At 32.5% G+C, this 23,974-nt stretch overlaps 1 protein-coding gene across 3 annotated transcripts in view; it reads left to right on the plus strand.

Annotated features, from left to right (window-relative positions):
* LOC128857278 (midnolin homolog) overlaps nucleotides 1-23,974 on the plus strand; it is a 96,442-nt gene that overhangs the window by 40,527 nt on the left and 31,941 nt on the right. For all 3 annotated transcript variants that reach the window (XM_054092965.1, XM_054092963.1, XM_054092964.1), the window contains exon 3: nucleotides 9,933-10,020. In XM_054092965.1, the coding sequence (XP_053948940.1) occupies nucleotides 9,933-10,020 (88 nt within the window). The remainder of the gene's footprint in view (nucleotides 1-9,932; nucleotides 10,021-23,974) is intronic.

Raw genomic sequence — 23,974 nt, forward strand, 5'->3', positions numbered from 1 at the left:
AATTTTTTCTGTTATTGTTTTTATTAATCTTTTTTATTGTTTTTTTTTTTTAATTTATTGTTTTGAATTTTTTAATCTTTTTTTTTTAATTTAATTTTTTTATTTACATTTTCATTTAATTTTTTTTTGTTTTTTTTTAATTTTTTTATTTTTATTTTTTAATATTTTTTTGTCTTATTTTAAAAAAAATTTTTTATTTATTTTTTTTTTATGTTTTTCTGTTTTTTTTTTTAATTTTTTTCTATTTTTTTTATCTTTTTTTAAATCTTTTTTTATTTTTTTTTAATCTTTTTTTATTTATTTCTTTTTTAACCTTTTTTTATTTATTTTTTTTTTTAATCTTTTTTATTTATTTTTTGTACATTTTGTTTTTAATTTTCTACATCTATTTTGGTGGTAGAATGTTGCGTTATATCTTTATAAAAACATACAAAAAAAATAAAACTAAAAAATAAAATAAAAATAAAATTAAAAATATATTTACATATTTAAATCTTGGCTACTAGGCAGCAGAATTCTGTCCGCTCATTTCACAAGTATTCACACACTCGTCCAATCAGTCGTTGTTCAGGCACCGAAGTTACATAAGTGAAAACTGTGTTGATATTTACGGTAAATCACCAACTCAATCTCAGTTGTTTCATAAAAAAATCGCTGTCATGATTATATCAAAATCGGTGAAAGCCGATTAACGGTCTGATATTGATCACACCTTTTGAATTTTTTCACCATGGTTAAGATTAAAATACAGTTTGTCAAGAAAGTGCTTTTACAAGGTGAAAAAATCGCTTTTTACTTTTCTTTTGCAAATGAATTTTGGGTTTATGAAAATTTAATTTTTAAAATTATTATAAACATTATTAAATTATTATACATACATATGTACATAGATACATATACAGCCATATTATGTTAAACTATTTGCGGGTTGCGAAAACAGAAGAATACTTTCAGCAATAGTGGCATTTACTAGAATTAATTCTTTATTTTATTTATTTGCATTTTTTATTTGTTTTGTTAATTTATTTTTTTTAAATTTTTTTTTAAATTAATTTATTTTTTTTTAATTTAAATTTTTTATTTATTTTTTAATTTTATTTTGTTTTTATTTATTTTATTCTTTTATTTTGTTTTTATTTTATTTATTTTTTTATTTTATTAATTTTATTTTTTTATTTATTTTTATTAATTTATTAGAATCAAACATACAACCATGGACTATTTTTACAACGATTGATCTTAACAATAGCCTGCCAGATAAAAGAATGAGCGATAAAATGTAAATTTAAATTACGGTTAGTAGTAAAGAAGTTGAAGTTAGGCGCTGAACAATTCATGCAATCCTATCAGCTAGCCCCTAACACTCACCCCAAAACCAAAAGGTGGGAGAAAAAGATAAAAAATAGTAGTAGGGATTCATTGGAATTGGAATTTTTGTGTTGCAACGCCTCTAAGCTGCTCGTAAGTAAGCGCGGGTTTGAAATCACTTTTGCACACCCGCATTTTTAATCGAAAACGTTGTAAACAGCTTGAGAATTTGTTTTTACGTACGTGAATATGTATTCAATAAACTTAAAAAAGGAAATCCAAATATTTTTCCGTAAAAAATTTAAATTTAGGTATTTTTCAGCCGCTAGAGTGGAGTTCAAAGATATGTGCTTATATAAAAAAATAAATAAATAAATATAAGTGCATAACCTTTTTCATTTTTTTTATTTATTAATTTATTTTGTTTTTCAAATTTTAAAAAGATTTTTTTTTTTGATTATTTTGTTTTAATGTATTCTTTTTTAATTTTTTTTCACTATTTTGTTTTAATGTATTTTTTTTTTAATTTATTTATTTTTGAAATTTTTGTTTTATTCATTTTTATATTTTATAATTTTTTTTTTAACATTTTTTTTTCAATTTATGTCTTTTTAATTTATTTTTTTAGTTTATTATTTTTTTTTTTTTAATTTTGTTTTATTAATTTTTATATTTTTTAGTTTAATTTTTATAGTTTTTAATTTTTTTATTTATTTTTTAATTGCTTGGTTTTTTTTATTCTGTTTATAAACAATGTTTGATATTTTTTGATTTTATTTTATACAATATATTTTTAAATTTTTTTAGTTTTAAAATTTAGTTTTTTCAATTAATTTTTTTTAATTGTTTTATATATGTTATTTTTTATATTTGTTAATTTTATTTTGTATATTTTTTAATTTTATTTTTTAATTTTTATATTTTAAAACTTTTGTTTTTCAATTTACTTTTTTTGATTGTTTTATATATGTTTTTTTATAGTTTTTAATTTTATTTTATATTTAAAATTTTTTTTTCATCTCTTTCTTTAATTTATACGTTATCATGTGCGCCAAAGCAAACTCCTTCCGTGCACTTTCTCATAAGCATTAGTATGTCTAAGCCTTTATCCTTGAACGTTTTGCGCACACTGCATACCAACCAAGCGTTGTGGCGCCTTTCTTCGCTTTGTTTGGAACACAAATCGAAAGACCAAAACAAAAACTTTAATAAATAGTTACGAATGGCAAAACATCTGTTGCAAGGAAACGCCGTACACCTTTCACTAAAACAGAAACAACTCAACATACTCACCTACATACATACATACCTACACATATGTATGCACAGCCCTCAGCTGACTTCCCCTCCACATTTATGTATGCATTTGTTGTGCTTTTCTATTAACAGACATTTCTAAAGCAACATTTTTTTTTTTTTTTTTTTTTCAAATAAAGTGTGAAATGGGCAAACAAAGCCATCCATCCATCCAATCGTTTGTAGGTGCACGCATACACTTGTATGTGTGCATATATGTATGTGTGTTGATGTGTTTGTGTTGCATTTGTAATTGAACAGCAGCCAGCAACCAGTCACCAGTCAGCAGTAACCACCAACTGGGTTAAGTTTTTCTGTTTAGTGCACTTTAACATCGAATTAATATTCGGTTGCTAGGATAAACTTTATAAACTCATAACGAATATCCAAACAGTAATGAAATGGATCAACAAACGCAAAATCGACCAAAACAACGAGTATAACCACAGCAACACTACAACACGTACCAAGCACCACCTAAAAATAGCAACAATATAATGATTGGTCTCCAAGCGACTTTAAAGAATCCTAGGAGATGTCCTTGCTTAGAAAACAAATTGCAATACTTTGCATAATTTAAAGGTTTATGCTTCTCCTTTTTCGTATCCATATCGGCAAGGTATTATAAATTGGTACTGGTTGTGTGTAACAACTTGACGAAGTCGAGTTTGGTATAGACATTTGCATGCCAAGATTTTCGGAAGAATGAGTGAAATGAATGAAATTGATCGACCGAACGTCCATAAACAACTAAGATCTCTCAAGGAGACTTGGCCTAAGATGATATGTGACTACCCTGAACTGCTCTGCGCTTGGCTTGGAAGCATCAGCTCGTACAAAGTTGATGGAAATATACACCTCCAATTATTCCGTTCGGTTTCAATCGTATCTATGAGGTGCGTTAAAGTTCTACTTGAAGCCGTCACAGAACCACAGCGATCCATCTTGCGGAGGTTAAGGTTTTTAATGGTTATTAATTTGCTCCGTTGTGCTGTAAGTTCGATAGTTTGCGGTGATTCGGAGAGCATTGCAGACTCTAGGATTATGACAATCCTTTGCATTCTCTTTAGCTCTTCAAGCATAGGCACTTTTTCTTAAGAAGCAGCATCGTTTAAATGGAGCAACACGGAGTTTTATATCAGGTCCAAGGGCTGTCACTTCAGCAACAAACCTTCAAAATGTTATGGTGATATTTTTCACATGTAGAGTGTTATAATGTCACAACAACAACCACATTCCCTATATAATAATCGATTTTGTAAATTTGTGAAACGATTTTTAGAGATGTACTACCTAGCAGACTGCTAGGCTCTGAGCGAATTTGACAGATATGCCGACAAGTTCCCTTCAATTTTTTATTTTTTTGTTCACCATACCTAACGAGCAAATCTGTTGGGTACGGTACACTAGACGGCTAGTTTACTGGGGCGGCAGCCCTTGGTCGTGAAAAATCCAAGCCATTCCGGTAACGTAGAGCCGGCGGACCCATTAAACCTACTCATCTAACACCCCTCTCCCTCTGGACCCAACCCGTCGAAACAGCTAGTTTCCTGGGCCTACCGTTAGATGAACTAGACGAAGACGACCGGTGATTACGATACACTGGCAGGGCAAAGGTACTGCTACAACAACAACAACAGCAAATCAGTTCGTTCTCACTACAGTCGGTTCTACGTTACCGGAATGACCCGAATATCGGGCCAAGAATATGGGTAATGTTTATGCTGCTACAACAACAACAACAGCAAATCTGTTCGTTCTCACGACAGTCGGTTCTACGTTACCGGAATGTTTATGCTGCTACAACAATAACAACCGCAAACCTGGTATCTATCATCCTTGTGTAGTTCATACATTTTTTGAGGGGAAAGGTCCGGTCGGTTGTTGTTGTCCTTAGCCGGCTATAAATTCGTGTCGTTCCGGTACCTAGAAAAAATGGACTGTCGTGGGAACAAAAGAACTGGTCGATTTCGATTTTCAATTCCACTTTGAATTGAACTTTTTGCAAATTTCGCACTAATTGTGTTTGTAGAAAAATTGGATATGTCAAATGTAACGAAAATATTTTAAAATTTTTAATGTTTCCGAATTTCTGCAACACCCACTGTAAAGTAACAAAAGTTGATAAACGAACATATGCTGATATCAAAATGCACTGTTGCAGAGTGTAAAAATAGTATACAACGAAGAGCGAAAACCACAAAAATAAAAAAAACGAGCGCTATCAAGAGGAATAAAATAAAATATATAAATAAAATGTACAGTTGACACTTTTTTTCGACTTGTATGCTTTATGTATTTTTTTGAAGATTTTGCACTTTACTTGCAAAACAGCATTACAAACCGAAGAATAAAGGCAACAACAATTGAAAGAAATAATACCCGAAATGTAAAAGAGAACACGACGAACAGCAAACAATGCAAAAAAGAAAATTTAGCTGATAAAGCTGGAATTTGATTAACCTTTTATTTGCATTTTTGTGTTGCAATTCTTTATTTGTGGTGCAAATAATTGTAAAAGCAGCACAAGCAGTGCCTGTGCCTACCTATAATAATATACTATATACGCACACATGCATATAGTACGAGTATATAAAATGTACATAAATAAAAGAATTACCTGAAGTGCTGCAAAAAGTTGAACAACAGCAAAAACTGCAGAAAGCTGACAAAAGTTAAAAAAAATAAAAATCTCCCAAATTCAAAAGAGATTTTAAATAAGTACTTACATTGCAATATACACACGTGTTCAAAAAAATAAGGACTATCGCCGCATTTATGCTGAGTTTAAATTTAATTTGAAAGGAAAAGGTTTTAAAAAACGCTTCGACTGAAAAAAATAGTATTTTCGGGAAAAGCAAACTCCGATAGCGAGTGTGCCCTTTTCATTGTAAAATAACAATTTTGTTGTTTTTTTTTTCATTTAACAAAAGAAATAAATTAAAAGAGTTTTCTAATAGCGGTCGCCCTTCGAAGTGTATTACTGTCATTAAAAATCCCCTTATAATAAACCATCTGCCTTCAGAAGCGACAGTAAACTGTAGGTCTCCTTCATTTGTGAGAAAATATTCAACACGCAAACCTCAATTAGGAGGGGGAGATCGGCCAAACATCGAATAAAGAGTGTAAGCGCCAATTATAAATACAGTAGATTCTGTTTTTATGCGGTAGATACGTTCCGCAAGAAACAGCATAAAAAAAGGTACCAGTTCTATAGTAAAACTATAGATACGTTTCAAAAGTGCTAAGAACCGCATAAATCTGAAAAAATGTAATAAAATCGCATAAAAAAGGGCAATAGTCCCATATTATTACTATAGATACGTTCCATAGACCGCATGAATCTGAAATAATTAAATAAAATCGCACAAACAAAATATTGTATTTTTGAAAATTATATCTTTATTTAAGAAACGTCAGAATCGAAAAATAAATTTACGTCAGAAATAGAATCAGACAATACCCACATGTTGCGCATTCGGCGTAAAATCACTTTCGTCACTTGAGGAAATGTACACGCCTGGTTATGCAGGCGGTTCCATACTTGTAGGGTTAGCATTTCTGATGTAATCTGTGATGAGTTTTTGCTTAGCTGGTTTAGAATCTTGTTTATATGTACAATTCCCGATAGGTCAAAATGCATTTTTTAATTAAAAAAAAACCGCACTATTTCAAAACCGCATAAAAAAAAGCCGCATGAAAACAGAACCTACTGTATTTAATTTTTCTCATTTCTGAATCATTAGGAAAATCAAAGAAATTCCTTGAAATAGAAATTCATTGAAATATGTTTCTTTCAACACTATAGATCGGAAATAAGTAGAAATTATTTTTTATAGAACGAACGTATTGCATCAGACCGCCTGTGGGCAGCGTTTCCCTGCTCAGAAAGGCAAATTTACAGAAGGGGAAGCTGTTTGGCTTACATAGTTTCCTAGAAACTCAACTAACTGTTTACGCAATCATATTTGCTAGTAAAATTCAAAATAGGTCACTGTTGTTGTTGTTGTAGTAGAAACAGAAACATTCTCCTTCCATGTACGGGAAATGCTGCAAGAGTGGCAGTCCTTGGCCGGATATAAATCCGGGTCGTTCGGGTAACGTCGAACCGATTGACATGGGAACAAAAAAAATAAGCTCCTGATGCTTTCCATTTCAATTCAACCGGGCTATTCGGGTTATGCTCTTCGATTTCGATGTAACCGAAATATGTTGCTCTCTGGTCAAAATAATGAGACACGTATTTTTTTTGTTCGCCCGAAAAAAATTTTTTTTCAAGATTTATCGGCAATTTTGTTTTTCGGCTCAAAATCGATTTTTTTAATTATATAGGGTTATTCAATAGGTGCGCTTCAACTTTTTTCCGGGCGAACGACGCAATATTTTTTATTTTTCGCTTGTCATTTGTAAACTTCATTAGTATACATTTCATCATGGAACGCTACACACTTGAGTAACGATTGCAAATCGTGCAAATTTTTTATGAAAATAATCGTTCTGTTGCTGCTACTTTAAGAGCATTACGGCCATTTTACGGTCCATTTAACAAGCCGTCCCGTTTTGGGGTTATGTGAAGTCATTGGTCTACAGTAACAAGCCGGCGACGATTTGTGAGCTCAGAGCCAATATTGAACGCGAAATTGCTGGAATTTCGGCCGATTTATGCAAAAGAGTGGTCGAAAATTGGGCTCAACGATTGGACTTCGTAAAACGTGCACGCGGTGGTCATGCAAAAGAAATCGAATTTCATACTTAAATGTATATGTTCAAACTCGATAATAAAAAAAAAAATTAGTTAAAAAAGTCAAACCGTTTGTGTTTTATTCAAAACAGTTCAAAATTTGAAGCGCTCTTACTGAAAAACCCTATATAAGAAAACTTTTTTTTATTATTATTATAATTTAGTGACTGGTATGAATACCAGTACTAAAAAATGTTTTGCTATTTAAATTTTTAAATGCTCATAACTTAGTCAAAATGAACCGATTTTAATAATTTTGGGTTCAAAATGATCGTCATTACTTACACCAGCGATTTCATGTAGAAACAATTGCAAAAAAGTAGTTGAACATTTTTTTTAAACAGTTGAAGCTTTTGCTACCACATATTTTCTGCTGTGTTTTATAAGTGAAAAATATTGAAAGAAAAAAAACTCGAGTGCGTTGAATTTAGCGACCAGTTGTTGCATACTTGTGCGTGTGTTAGTATGTATGTAGGTGCGTCTCTAGGCATTGTTTAAAGATCTCGTTCTAGTTTTGCAACTTTTGTCTTATGCCCTCGTCGCTCGCCACTGTTTACTACTAATTAAGCAACCAATTGTTGAATTTAATTTAGCATTTTGTCAATTTAACACCTGTTTTTTACAACTCATTGCACAAAGAAACAACACACAACATGTACATACATATGTAAGTAAAATGCAGTTATCGTAGGGCGAGAGGGAAGCGGCGGGCGGAAATTAAACAAAGAAGCAGCAGTTCAACTCAAGTAAATACGAATGCAAATAAGAAAACTCCGAAATAACATGGAGAATCACGCATGTTCTTTTTTAGTATGTACGTACATACATACATACATATGTGTACATGTATATTTGCATATATATGTACCTACTATACGCGAGTTAATCGAACAACTCTCGACTTTTGACACTTGGACGAAGTTGTCGCACGAGTCGGTTGAGTGCTTGAACTGAGAAGATTTAATTTTTCTTTCTTATTGACTCACACACACACACACACGCGCGTCTTTCTGGTTTTGAAATTTAATGCAACACCAATTTGTTTGAAATCTTAATCTGAAATGCTTAATTCATGCAAATATATTTACGCAAAAAAGAGCAAACAGAAAAAGAAACATTCGCTTCAAAATAAGATTCACAAAAAACAATATCGCTAATGTAAGACCTTTGGAGTCTAAAGTCAGTGCATTCACTTTTTGTTGTTAACATTATTTTACTAAGCAGAGATATTTACTAAAGACGCATTTACGACAATTTTTAAGAAATTTAATATAAAGAGAGAGAGCAGCTTTTGAAATTATAGTATTTACTTATAAACGCAACGTTAATTGGAATGCTAGAAAAAAAAATGAATTGTAATATTTGGGAAGTCTATTTCTCCTTTTGACGAAATTGGGGAATTTTATTCTTATTTAATTTCTAATAGATTTTCTTATAAAAACAAAACAAATAATTGCTTGAAGCCAATTAACTGCTATATTATTCTATATTATATTAGTACAATTGTTGTTGTAGTAGCAACATAAACATTCCCCATACACATAAGGGGAAAGCTGCTGAAGTGACTGTTCCTGGCCGGATATAAAGTCGGGTCGTTCCGGTTACGTAGCACCGACTGTGGTGGGAGCGATTGTGAATAGGCCCGTTAGGCAGTAAAGGTTAAAGGGTTAGGGGTAGTCGAAGGCCCGAAAAAATGATGATTCTCAATAATTTTTTTTTGCTAGTCAATTGCTTTATTTACCAAAAATAAAAACACAACATTAATACACCATGTTTCGACTTGACTTAAGCAAAATTAAAAAAAATAAAATAAATAAATAAACAATTGTAAAAGCTATCGCTGTTTGTGTGGAGCCCATTTCTCCAAAATCCCCTTGCGGGGATATTTATTATGAGTCCTTGGAGATTCATCTAAAATCAATCGGATAGGAGTTAGGAGTTAGTTTTATTAACAGATAATCGTGTGCCTGATCGAAGCTTTTATATACATATATTTCTTTCAAAATTAACAATATGGCGGCCTGAAGAAATATTTTTCTGATTTTCGAGAAAAAAACCATCAATTAATTGTTAAAGCAAAAACGAAATTTTTGAAAAAATTATCCTTCAATCAGGTACGAGTTTTTTATGTTTTTCAAAAGCAGTATACATTTTATTGTATTTCAAAATACAGTGAATACCAGTTCAAAAACCATAGTTTTGAGAAAAACGCATTTAAAGTTTTGCTATCGAGATCCGCAGCGCCCGAGCGCCCTTTGTTAATTGTTGAATAACTCGAAAAGTATTTTTCGGATTAACTTCAAATTTTCACACAATTTTTCTAAGATAATAGACTTTAAGAAAATGCAAAAAAATCAAATTTTTTAAATTCTGACTACCCCTAACCCCTTAAACAACTAATTTTAACTATATTGGGCTTGTTCTAGCAAAATTTTTTGAAAACTTTGGAAGTGTTCGTTGTTTTTTAGTAAAATCAGAAAATCTAGTAAAAATCGTAGATATTTAAAATGTCTTTCTTAACATTTTTTCTTTTGAATGCTTAATTTTTCTTCAAATAAAAATTTAATTTATTTTTTTCTCCTTGCAGAGAACTTCAAGAAGGCACCCTAAAGGATAATAATCTCATGGATGGCTCCAGAATAATATTGATACCAAATGTGGAGACTGGTTTACTGGTAAGTACAAATTCAACTTTGTTTTGAAATTAATTTTTTTTTTCGAAATTAAAATTTTTGTTTCGAAATTAAATTTTTTTCGAAATCGACTTTTTTTTGCGTGAAAATGATGTTATCAGAAATTAAATTTTCTGTATTTTTGGTGTGTGTATGTAAAGAGTGATAAATGTAGAAATATCGGATTTTAAATTTAAATAAAACAGCGAAAATTCAAATTGATTGGGCAGTCCTTTGTTTTTGGGTAGAGCCATTCGTGATATTTATTTTTTAAAGTTAATCCCTTTCAAATGTTTCCCACAACTGCGCCGCAATTTGGTCATCCGTAAAAAAGAATTTTGAATGACTCGCTAGAGAACTTCGGTCGGTATTTCGTGAATAACTTTAGTAATGTTGTCTTCCAATACCTCAATCAAAGCTGGTTTATCCACAAATAATTTTGACTTTATATATTCGACAAATGAAAGTTAAAAGGTGAGATATCACATGATCTTGGTGGCCAATCCACTGGTCCGAGATGAGAGATAAATTGCTCACCGAAACGACGACGCAGTAAATCCACAGATTCACGGGTTGTATGGTAAATAGCGCCGTCTTGTAGAACCAAATGTTGCGGTTACGATCACGAGCTCTTTAATTTCCGGCATAAAAAAGTCGTTTACAATGTCCATAGCGTTCGCCATTCACTGTCACTGTCGTCTTTGAAGAAATGTGAGCCGCTGATTCCACTAGCCCATAGACCGCACCAAACGGTTGTTTTCAATGGATGTAATGACTGTTCTTGAGTGTATTCGGGTTGTTCTTCAGCCCAAATACGACAGTTTTGTTTATTGACGTAGCCCTTAAGCCAAAAATGTGCATCATCGCTGAACAAAACTCTGGACCAAAAATGCGAATCTTTGGCGAGTTTTTCAAGAGCGCAACGACTATTCATTACGCTTTATACGCGGTCAGTCGAAACTCTAATTTATAGCGGCAATATTCTCTTCACTTCGAGCTGAACGTGATGGAATTGGTCGAGTATCATCCAATAATATAAAATTATTCTCAATTTTGCCGCTGGTTTGCCGAATACTCGTAGTGCATTCGGTAGGACGGTTACATATGTACCGCATAAGTTGGTCTGAGCACACGATGAACACTTTTCACAGAGCGTCGATTTTCGTAATACAATTCCACAATTACACAATTTGTAAACGTTGTGGTTCCCATCACAGTCGGTTCTACGTCACCAGAACGACCCCGATATATATTCGGCCAAGGACTGTCACTCCAGTACCACTCCTCGAACATTTACTTAATATTTTGGCCAACTTTTATATGGACATTTTTGTTAAGGTTAATTAAAACCTAACCTAACTTAATCCTTAATAATTTGCCAGTTTTCGCGACTTCAGTCTCTGTGGACCAAAAAATGGCTACCGTATATACCCGGCACCGAAAGGGTTAAGAAGCTTCAGCTACGGTTGATTTTAAGTGCTTAAGTTTCGGCCTGATAATCGGACTTTACCGAAAATAATTTATTTGATGTGGTTTTATAGGGTGCAAAATGACAAAATTATGTAATAGAAGATGCAAAAAAAAACAGCCGCTTTTGACTGCGTTTTAACCCTTTAACCCCTTGAGGGGAAATGATTTTCTACACTTAATTCGAACTTTACGGGCGTTACCCGCAGTATATTTTATTGTTTATTTGTTTCATCTTAACTTCATTGTTGCTTAAAGGTTTTATGTTTGAATTTTTATTTAAATTTGTCATTGTTCATATATTTCAATAAAAAAAGCACGGAACAATGATTTCACAGCTATTAACTTTTATTAGAGAAAAAACGAGGAAGAGAGGGAAAAGAATGTGTAGAATGAGGTTGCCGCATTACGTGAATAAAGGTGATGACAGATTACTTCAAATAGCTGTTGCATTACAAATGAGTCTTTACTTTTATATATGTAAATATATTAAATAAAAAAATATATATTTAAATTTTATTTTATGAGAGTCTCACGCATAGAATTGCGTTAAATGTTATTGTCTTGGAGATTTATTCGTAAGGCAAGGCGTTAAGACAACAACTCTTCGCGCATCAACCCGATTATTTTCACACACTTTGGAAGCCACTCTTTGGTATTGCAGCTATGAATTTTTTTTATATAAATTGAAGCGAACAATATTTTCTTCATAGCAAATTCAACCGAAATTTAGTTCTATTGCCATAAAACTTGCTAAATCCGTCAGCTTTCCACACATTTTACTTAACTAGTCATTCATTGTTGGTGGCATAGCTTTGTTTCACACTGTCTTTGTTCAAAAAGCGAAACTCGAAAAGCGCGGAATGGCAAAATTTTTATCCGAAATTTCAATAAATTATTTTAGTCAGACCTGCTTGACGACCTCGCCATAGCTTTGCACAACAACAAAAACAAAACTTCACAAAGAAATCACAATCAAAAAATGCGAAGTAAATTAACTAAAATTCCACACATATACACACACACACATGCACCGACATATATAAGTGAAACGCGAGTTAAAAAGTTCGAATTCGAAATTTAACCATATCTATTTCTTCGTACTTAGCCCCAGTAAATGCAACGCGTGCGCACGATTCGCTTTTTATGCGCCTTCCCACTTTAATTTTGTGTGCGAACAAAAAGGCTTCATTAACATTTATTTATCGCAATGTTTGTATGCACATTTGTATTAAATTTATGTTAATACATATTAAATGGATAAAACGAAAATAAGAGGAGTTCAAATGAGGAGTGATCATCGAAAAGAGACAACGACGCGGCATTGTGGTGAGCGATATTGTGAGGGGGAGCTCGCAGTGCGCAGCTCCAAATAACTGATTCAGTGCGTTAGCCTTTACTGCAAATACCGAAAACTAACGCAGGACGGGGTAATGAAAGCAGAAATCCAAAGAAATTATATTCGTAGCTATAACGGAGAAATCAAATGCTCTCTTCTGTAATATGAACTCACTAACTTTTCTCTACTGTTCGTTAAATGCATAGTATAGCCGTTGATCGCCAAGAATTAATATGTACCTTTTCAGATATATACAGTCCAATCAGAAATATCTATCCCGGGGAGTGGTATTTTACCGATTTATTTTTTCTCAAAACTCTCTTTCAACTCTAAACTCCCAAAATTTTGAGAGTAGGAAATGGAGTTGTATTCTCGCCAATTTATTTTTTCTCAAAAAAAAATCTTTCAATTCTAAACTCCCAAAATTTTGAGAGTAGGAAATGCGGCTTTCGAAACAACTGAGTTTCCGCGCGCTCTCTTATTTTAGCTATAACTTTAAAAATAATTAAAATTTCTGTCTGAAAATTTTATAGTATATTTTTAAGATGTTTTTCCTTCCGAAAAATGTAAAAAACAATCGATTTTTTGAACCCGTCACACTGGGCTACTACCTTAAATTGTCGCAATTCTCGTTGGTACTAAAAGTATCTTTTGTTAAAGTTCCCATTATTTTGTCATCTTTATAAGTTTAAAGGCTTTAAATTTTCAAATGTTTGTGTACTGCTCGCTTCCTCACACTTGGCTGGCGGAAAATTGGTTTGAAAATGCCATCACCTTCCCCTATTTTCAATTTTTGATATCCACTTTTTCCCAAAACTCAATTTCCCTTTTTCAGAGTTCGATTGTGATGAGGGGAAAAGGAAAATAGGGAAAATTCCTTAGGACTTCTTATTCATGATAGGAGGAAAGAGGGAATAGAGAAAAATGGGGAGTTTCTATTCAGAATCGGGTTTCATAGCTGCTCCGAATGAAATTCAAATTAACCGAAAGAAAATTTTTCCTTTTTCTCTAAGTAACAAGTTTGGGAATTTTTTTTCATTAAATTTAGGAAATAATTACTTTATTTACTTATACTTAAAAAGTATTATTTGCTAGCAAGCGATTACAGACTGGTTTAAGCTATCAGTGAGTAACTGCATCATTACCTTGCATGGTAGTGTGAAATCCACCGCTAGCCGGCGCGCTCAACTCGTTGCTGACATAATTGCCTTGGCGTTTGTCGTTAGCATCAGCGGCAGCGGTAGTACTTTGTCAAGGAGACTTGTTGACTGGCGCGATACGCGCCGAGTCACATGTAAGTACAAGTATGCTGCTCTGAGGCGACTTAAAATTTAGTCTCATCAACTTTTGCTTCGCTAGTTCTCTTGCTACTCTTTTATTGTATTAAATCTTGATGGCTAATTCACATTTCTACGCAAAACTCTCACCTCTCATTCTTTCATGATTTTGAAGCATCGTAACGACATATCCACAAACTTGCATGCTGTTAACTTAACGGTTCATAGGCAATCTTGATCTCTAAGCTCTTTCAACTAGGCCTGCCTCCATTTTAGCAAATTAGTTTAAATCAAATATGAAATGGGGAAAGGTCAAATGAAATGTAAAGTAAAGCACCGCAAATGAATCAAAGGTTATGCTTTTCTTACGTTCACACCGCATTTCTTAGGTGTGTTGTTTATTTTAAAAAGTGCAAGCTGTTCTCTCATTCGTCGCGGTAAAAATTCCAACAGTTCTCTAAGCAAATGAAAACCCGTTTGAAATCCATCGACTTTCAAACCGTTTACACCGTTTTTCATTCACACCATTCATTCTATTTTTGTCTACTTCTTTGGTATTCTTACGTTATTCATGAGTAGTCCACTCGTATTATTGGGAGCGCACGTCTTCGTCTAAAACAAGCTATAAACTGGAGCAAACTGTTGCTGCTGTGATTACCCAATTCTTTGTTTGCCGGTTTCTCCAACTTTGTTGCCATCGTTTCTCTAACAGCGCATTTCCCCTAATACGTTTTGCTGTTGTTATTGCTTTTACAGTATGGAACACGCGTTTGTTTCGTAATGTTTCTGGCACAAGTAACTGGTCGCGCTTGTGGTATCTCGTCGTATACCGGAGTCAGAGTCGGAGTCTTTGTGTTTATGGGAAGCAATTTTGCAGAAGTACAGAAAGCATAGCAAGAAAAAAAAACAAACAAAAAAATAAGTAAAAAAAAAAAATGAAAAACAACAACGATGGTTAAAAGCGCTTCATAGCAATAAATATAGTAAAATGATTGTGCATTTACACTGATTTGCTTTATTATTATTTTTTATTTCTATTTATTATGTATCTTCACTGCTTACAGTTACCAACCGAATTGGACTAACAAATACGACATTAGAATTTCATGTTAGTATTTTTTGTTGCCGACGAACTGCCATTAACGTGCAAGCATTCTTTAGCTGTCACCGCATTCTGTTTTCATTACTTCCTTTAACTGATATTTACTGTATATGCAATCAGTTTGTACTTAATGTATGCATGTGTGTATGTATGTATGTGTGTATGTAAGTATTGCTCATTCATATTGGCTGGAATTGTTGTAATGTAATTTTTGATTTGGTCTCACTGACCGAATTTCCAAGATGCTACCAACATGGGCAAGCAAGCTTTCTATTGGAGACAATAACGGTACGCGCTTGGTTGTGGTGAATTTTTTAACCAGCTGAGCATTGAAAAATGTAATTTAAATTGGTAATTTTTTTTTGTTTTATTCTATTCTATATTCTGCAAAAGGTAACTTTTAGCTGTTACTGTTTCTTTTATATTTCGTTGGCTTGGCGATTTTTTCTATATTTTTTATGTTTTGTTCTTGGTTTTTTTTTCACACTGTGGTTGTCACGTCGTTGCTCATTGGTGAACAGTCATGTAACGAACTGCCCTAGCAACTGGTGACGAGCGCTTATTAGTAGTTTTAGCAGAGGTAGGAATATCGCAATAAGCAGTTATGCGAAATTTAATAAGCCAAATACATGCCTGTGTTTAGCTCATAAGGATCTCCTGCATGTCCTTGGCGAGCTGGCAATTCAACGATGCTAAAATGACACGATACTCTTAAGTGGAGTATACACGCTCCAACCGTTGTACCAACATGTTGTAGAATGAGTTCGACAGCTGTTTAGTATGCACGTTCCAACATGATTTACAACGCGTTGTCGTCCAACTTTATTATTCCCATTTTCGTGGTGTTGAACATTTCGCAAAATACCAGGAATTAAGTGAAATTTGAACAATAACAATAACACAGTCCTGCGAGGGTGAGTTTCTAGAATGGCTGTACTTGTTTCTTGTAGTTTTTTATGCGCTGAAAACGAATCTGACCTTCAAAATGCTCCATCACGTCAGGATTTTTGGTAAATGAAGCCTAAAAAAAAGGTCAAAAAATGGCCATTTTAGCCATTTTTGATAATTTTTTTTGGGATAGAAAATTTTTTTTTTCAATTTTCGACGAAAAGGTTGCATAGTACAACTCTTTAGCTTTAAAACCCATTTCTTAAAATTATTGTACGATTTTTTAAAAAAAAGTTATGACATTTTGAAATTAACAGTTTCAGTTACGTATACGTTGGGTTTAACGTCTATTGGCGTTTATTAATAAAATTAAAAATAAAAAAAAATTAAAAATAAAAAAAATTAAGAAAAAAATTAAAAAGATAATTAAAAAAAAAAATTAAAAAAAATTTAAAAAAAAAAAATAAAAAAAAAAATTAAAAAAAAAAAATTTAAAAAAATTTAAAAAAAAAATTAAAAAAAATTAAAAAAAATTAAAAAAAAAAATTAAAAAAAATTAAAAAAAAAATTAAAAAAAATTTAAAAAAAAAAACAAAATTTTTTTAAAAGAAAAAAAAAATTTTTTACCTTTTTAATTTTTTTTTCTTTTTTATTTTCTAATTTTTTTTTATTTTTTCAAAAGCAAAAAAAAAAAAAACAATTAAAAAAATTCTAAATGTAAAATTAAAAAAAAAATTTTTTTTCCCTTAAAAAAAAATTTTTTTTTTTAAATTATTCTTTTAAAAAAATTTTTTTTTTTAACAATTTCTTTCTTTAAGAAAACTTTTGTTTTCTTTTTAAACATTTTTTAAATTTTTAATTTTTTTTTTATTTGTTACTTTTTTTTATTTTTAATTTTTTTTTATTTATGGTTTTTTTTTTTAAATTTTTATTTATGTTTTTTTTTATACATTTTTATTTATGTTTTTTTTTTTTATAAATTTTTATTTAGGTTTTTTTTTTATACATTTTTTGTTTATGTGTTTGTTTTTTATAAATTTTTATTTATTTTTTTTTATAAATTTTTATTTGTTTTTTTTTTCGAAATTTTTTTCCCCATTTTTTTCTGTGCAAGTAACTAAAAAGAAAAATCTTAACAGAGCAGGTTGTACAATCTGCGTATACCCGTTCCAACTCATTGTACAACCGCTAACTCCGCCCACCAAAAATTAAAACATTTTAATGGAAATCGGTTGTACAACCATACTTTACATGATACAACCGTTTATCCAACATGCCCATGTTGATACAACAGTTGGAGCGTGTATACTTTGCATTAGAAACTACCAGAAGTGCCTCAAAATTAAGATATCTCATCCATCAGATTTCTTTATTAGCTGCTTTATAAGATAACTTTTTACCTTCACATGTCTTATAAGTTAGCTCAAGAGTCCTCTACAAAGCCCATTAAAAATTAAAAAATATATAAATCAACAGAATTTCATTAAAATCGTACACTTGTTAATCACAATTTTTGCAAAAATTTCGAGTACTTAGTTTTTTAGCCCATTGAGTTTTGAAATTTTAAAATGTAAGTTTGAAGTGGCTCAAAAATCGCATTGATTTTTAACCGTTCTGCTGCGATGTTGAGCATTTTCTTCCTGGTAAAAGACTTCCGAACATGTGCTTTGTATGGAGGATGGGATATTTGATTTTATATGGTTTTTGTAGTAGAATGAAACCTTACTCCTGCATATACAATTAAGTCACTTCACGTTTCTTCATTATTCGCAATACTTTTCATGCTAAATTTGGCTGTTAATTTTTCATAAAAATATTTATAGTTCATTGTATCAAAGTTCCAAACCTCGTACCAAATTCACAAAAATGTAACAACTTTAGTAAATAATTAAATTATTATTAATAATATTTAAAAAACTTCTGGGTGTGCAGTTTTATTACCGATTCAATTTTAGTGAAATACAGAGACAATTTGAACTCGCTCCGAGATCGCGTTTTGGCGTTTTGGACCATATAAAGAACTTTGTCCCACATAAATACTTGTTCGCCAGCAGATAAGGAGGAGGAGAACAAAAGTGGTATTTATACCAAAGGCAGGAATATCTTACGTCCTTTACTTTAAATATGCTGGGAAAAGGTAGTAAACAACTATATCAGGACTATGAGGTTAGCAGTTGCACCACTGCACTCATGTCAACTCGCATATACGATTGGGCGATCAACAAAGACACTACTCTGTATAAACTAACCAACGAGACAGTGTAAAAAAGAAAGAAACTGCAATAGTAGGGGTAACGCAGTTTTCGAGCGCCTACTGCTCATCTTCTCATCATCAGGCCAAAAACGACATACTGGGATATGCTCTCAGCAAATGAATGAGAGAGTCGCTTGCTTCTCAATATTATATTTTCTATTACTAACTCACAACTACTCGTTGGGTGTGTAGCGAATTGTTTCGCAGTGGGCAGAAAGGGGAAATTTTCTTTTTGCTTTTTTGCTTTATTAATATAGATTTTTCCTAACGGGCTACAAATGCAACCCACACTACGTGCAATGAGTAGTTTACCATGTCTGTATATACTGCAAGCGCATAAAAATAGCTAAGCAATTTCTAAAAATAAATACATTTATATGCACATACGCGTTCGCCACGAATTATTTGCATACAGTATATGGATGCCAATCATCATCACCATATTGAGATCAACGCCGGCGTATTATGCTGTCATCTAGCTAATTTCGCCTTTCTTTTCGATTCTTCTGGAGAAAATATGTGAACGACACCATTTCGAAATGTCTCAAAATGGGACTTGGGTGACAATTTAAATTCACATTCACTTTCGTTCGTTCGTCCATACCACAGGGGGGGGTAGCTGCGGAGCGATTGATGGTTGAATCATTTTTTCGTTTTCTGTTTTTTTTTTTTTTGTTAATATTTTCTCAATGGATTTTCATTTGGGCGTGTGATTTAGGTGGTGGAAATTGCTTTCCAAATACTTCTTTGTTTTTTGTAGATGTAATATTTTTTCGTTGTTGTGGACCAGCCCCAATTTATTGACTTCGCTTTTAAATACTTGCGGTAATTTTCGTCGCTCGTTAAAGGCGACCAACAAATTGTTGAAGTTCTTGTTTATTGTTTTGCTTTCTTTTATTGTTCATCGATTCATGCACACACAGTTGTTGTTAGTGGGCGCTTACTGTTGCTGCAGCAACATCGCAGCAAACAACAACAACGACAACGATTGGGTGGGCAGCTGCCAACTGTTGACCAGTCAGAGTCATCCAGCTGACAAATAAAGAATCAATTAAGACAAAAATATCAGTGTCAAAACCGCTCATAACAACAAAGACAAATGCAAAAGCGATAAAAAAAAATCGGCGACACACCAACAATAATTGCGACTGTCCATCGGACTGTCGCCTCGTACATGCATTTGTGTGAGTGTGCGTATGTAGTAAATACATAAATTTCGGGCTCGCCTTTGGCTGGGCTTTGTAATTTTTGGGCAAATAGATTTATGAAAATTACTCGAATAGCAGTGCGGCACGGTAGTGGGGTGAAAGGGGGGCAATTTTCGTTAAGGTTTTTGCGACACAAAGAAAGCACAATTATCTACTCATACACACATACATACACACCTATTTACATAAGTACAAAGAATGCAGCAGAGTTGAATTTGAGTTGGACAGTAATAATCAAAAGTAATGGGCAGATGACGATGGACAGCCACAGCTACAGCAGCAGGCAGCAATCTGTGTAATGGCAGCAGCAGCACGAGCCAAGACAAAGATTTCAGATTTCAGCTGATGATGACAAAGAAGAAAGGGAGCCAGCTTCTTTTGCGCTCTTTGTTGTTGCTGTTGCGTATCTGCTGCTGCTGGTGTTGGTGTTGGTGCTGGTGCTCCTCTTATCTACTCCATTCAACTTTTGCGTCTGCCTGACTGACGTTGATGCACTTGGCAAAAATGGCAAATGGCGCTGGAGTCCACCAACCGCTGTGGCACGGGGTCGAAGTCGATTGACGATTACAGCAAAAAATGTAATATTAATACATGTTTTAATAGCTCTTTGTTTTGCTTACCACTATGCATGTGTGCGTGCGTGCCTGCGTAAATCTTCGTTTTTTGATGGTTCGAGGTTTTGTTGGTGTCATTTAGTTTTTTGTACACTCATCATGACTCCGTTTTAAATTGACGCTTATTGATGGAATACCTTATTTTTTATTATTTGGTATCAAGTGTCTAATGGTCAAAAGAAAAAAGGAAAACTATATGAAATAAAATGTTTTATATGCACATTCGTTCCAGAGATAAGGTTGATATATTCTGTGTAGTGTAGTAGAGAGGCTGATGCTGCTTTTTTTGCTATCTAAAAAATAGTTCATACAATAAGAACAATGTAACGAAAAGCTTCAAACTTTGTATGAATTTGTTCAAAATTTCATCAAAACTTTCAACTTTTTAACTACAAAACCTATTGAACTGTAGTATAACAAAGTGCAAGTTTTAAGAGATTAAAAACCACCGCGGAGTTTTGACCAAATGTGTTTTTTGATAATACAGTGAAACCTCCCACAAGCGGACACTCACGGTTCCACAATTTTCGTCCGCTTATGGGGAGTGTCCGCTTATGGGGGTTGAAAAAAAACTCTAGGTTAAAATTACTATCCCACCTCTTTAAATAATTTGTTATGTTCTTTTATGGTACGTTCAGTTTTTTTCATATTTATTGAAAAATATTATGTATGTATGTACATTTTTATATTGGGAACAATGAGTATATTTACACATTTGAATATACATATTTGATTGAACATATTTATATTTTAGGCTTCAAAAATTCATATACCGTAGTCTGTCGTAGATTTTCCTGTTTATATTTCAGAAAAAGGTTTTCAAGATGACATTCTAAGTCTTGGCGTATTGGAATCCAGTAATATTGTCTCTTAATTGTTTCTGCCGTTACGTTGTCCCATGAAGATTTAATAAAAAAAACAGCCTCCAAAATGTCAAAAGTTTTTGAAAGTCTGTCCATTCGAATGTCTCCTAATTTTGTCAAAATATGTTTGATTATATGGCATCTGTAATGACACTTAAAATTTTGTATTATACCCTGATCGAGGGGCTGACGAACGGATGTTTTATTAGCAGGTAAAAAGATCAACTTTATGTTATCTAGTTTAATATCTCGAGGGTGAGTTGTAGCATTGTTCAAAAATAATAAAATTTTTCTCTTCTGGCAGCCCATTTTTTTATCAAGCATTTCTAACCACTCACACATAATTTCACGAGACATCCAAGCTTTCCGGTTTGACTTCCATTCCACTGGCAAACTTCCTATATTGCCTCTTTTAAAGGCGCGTGGGCATGCTGCTTTTCCGATAACCAATGGCTTTTCTTTATCTCCAACCATATTGGCACACAATCCTCGAAATTAACCTCGGAAGATTCCCCACATATTCTTTTGAAAGTCACATTATGACGCCTACGCCATTTCTCCAACCATCCATTTGACGCAGAAAAATTTTGAATACCTAATCGGCCAGCGATTTCTTTTGCTTTTTTCTTTATAATAATACCCGATACTGGTATATTTTGGCTTCTGGCCTTAACGAACCATTCGAAACTCAAATGATCAATTTTTGAGCCATCCGCGTTTAAGAACTTTTTCTTTTTGTTGACGTTATCACCGCCCATCCATATTCTTTCAATATCTTTTATTTCAACTATTGTCTATCTACTATCTTTGTTGTCCGTGGATTAGAGTAACACGTCCGCTTATGAGAGGTTTTTATTGTTTTCTTTACACATTTGTTCAGTGTTATATTTTGCTTGTCCGTTACCGAGAGGTGTGCGTCCGCTTTCGAGAGGTGATTAGAACAAAAAAAAAAGAGAAAAAGTGTCCGCGTCCGGTTATTAGAGTGGAATTCGTTCTAAAAACACAACATAAAGCTTGGTTCCTCAGTTTTTGTCCGGTTATGGGGAGTGTCCGCTTATTGGAGGTGTCCGCAAGGGGGGGTTTCACTGTATATTCTTTTTTTTTTTGTTTTTGATAAATTTTTTTTTTTTTTGATATTTTTTTTTTTGATAATGTTTTGATAATATATTTTTGTTTTTGTTTTTTGATAATATATTTTTTTTTTGTTTTTTGGTAATACAGTGCACTCGCGATAACTCGAACTAATTAAAACAGGCGCTGTTCGATTTATCGAATTTGTTCGACTTATCAATTGAGTGTGCTATGTTAAAAAAACAGTCATCGATATCGATTTTTTTCAATTAAATTTATTTATTTATTACATATGGATATGAACATGAATATGTTTAAAATAATTAATTCGTTTCAATATTTTTCAACAAATATTTGGCAGTCTTTGTGTCAGTTACACAAAAAAAGTCAGCTTTAACAGAAAAGTTAGGCCGAAAAGAAAGTTGTAATGTGTGTTTGTCTTTTCTTGCCTGCAGCAATGTTGAATATGACTTTTTCACGCAGCAATTGAAGAGTGTTAACCTTTGCGGGGCTTACTTGTTCAGTTGTGGCCCACTGAATTACCTTATTGAAAGAGCTAACTGCCTCCTCAGATGATATCCGCTCACATGTCTCAGTTGTGTTGTTTAACTCAGACTCAGAATCACTAGATTCAATTATTACTTCTGTGTCGGTAAATTCGGCACCATTTGTTAACATCATAAAGCGTAAATTCGACCTGTAAATTATGTTTTTCAAGATGAGTCCATTTATTGGGTAATTCTTTTTTCTTTGGGACAGAAACCATTTGTATAAAGCGGCTTTCATTTTAGGAAACTCAGAAGCTTTTAAAGTTCTCCTCTTCCCAGGACCCAAAAACGTGTTGTTTACTGCTTTTAAAATTGCCTTGTCTTTCTTTTTTATAAGACTTATGGTGGACTTGGCTACCCCATATTCCTTCGCTAGAGAAGTAACACTACGTCCACGTTTAATTTTGTTAAGGACTTCAGCCCTCTCTTTTAATGTTAAACACTTCAACCTTTTACGATCCATTACTCACATGCACTGATACACTACAAATGACAAATTTAAAGCAATTTGGTCAATGCAAGAAGTTGTTCCCAGAAAACTAACGGGATATTAACGCCGAAATATTCATATGGACAATACACTAGTATACATATAATTTATATACATATACTATTACATATGTATGTATGTACAAAATGTACATGTTTGAAAAGAATGTGTGTACAAATAAATTTGTTTTTTTGTTCGAGTTATAGCGCTTTAATATTGTTCGAGTTACAAACTAGTCAATAGGGAAAAAAATGTGTTCGAGTTAGCACGTCGTTCGACTTAGCGGCTATTCGAGTTACCGCGAGTGCACTGTATATTTTTTTTTGTTTTTTGATAATACATATATTTATTTTTTTATAATACAATATATATATTTTTTTTTGTTTTTTGATAATATATATTTTTTTTGGTTTTTGATAAATAAGTTTTTGTTTTTTGATAATACATTTTTTTTTGTTTTTTTGATAATAATATATATTTTTTTTGTTTTTTGATAATACATATATATATTTTTTTATTTTTTGATAATACATATATATATTTTTTTATTTTTTGATAATATATATTTATTTTATAATACAGTGCACTCGCGGTAACTCGAATAGCCGCTAAGTCGAACGACGTGCTAACTCGAACACATTTTTTCCCCTATTGACTTCTTTGTAACTCGAACAATAAAAAAGCGCTATAACTCGAACAAAAAAACAAATTTATTTGTACACACATTCTTTTCAAACATGTACATTTTGTACATACATACATATGTAATAGTATATGTATATAAATTATATGTATACTAGTGTATTGTCCATATGAATATTTCGGCGTTAATATCC

The sequence above is a fragment of the Anastrepha ludens genome, chromosome 3 (genome assembly GCF_028408465.1).
Source record: "Anastrepha ludens isolate Willacy chromosome 3, idAnaLude1.1, whole genome shotgun sequence".
NCBI lineage: Eukaryota > Metazoa > Arthropoda > Insecta > Diptera > Tephritidae > Anastrepha > Anastrepha ludens.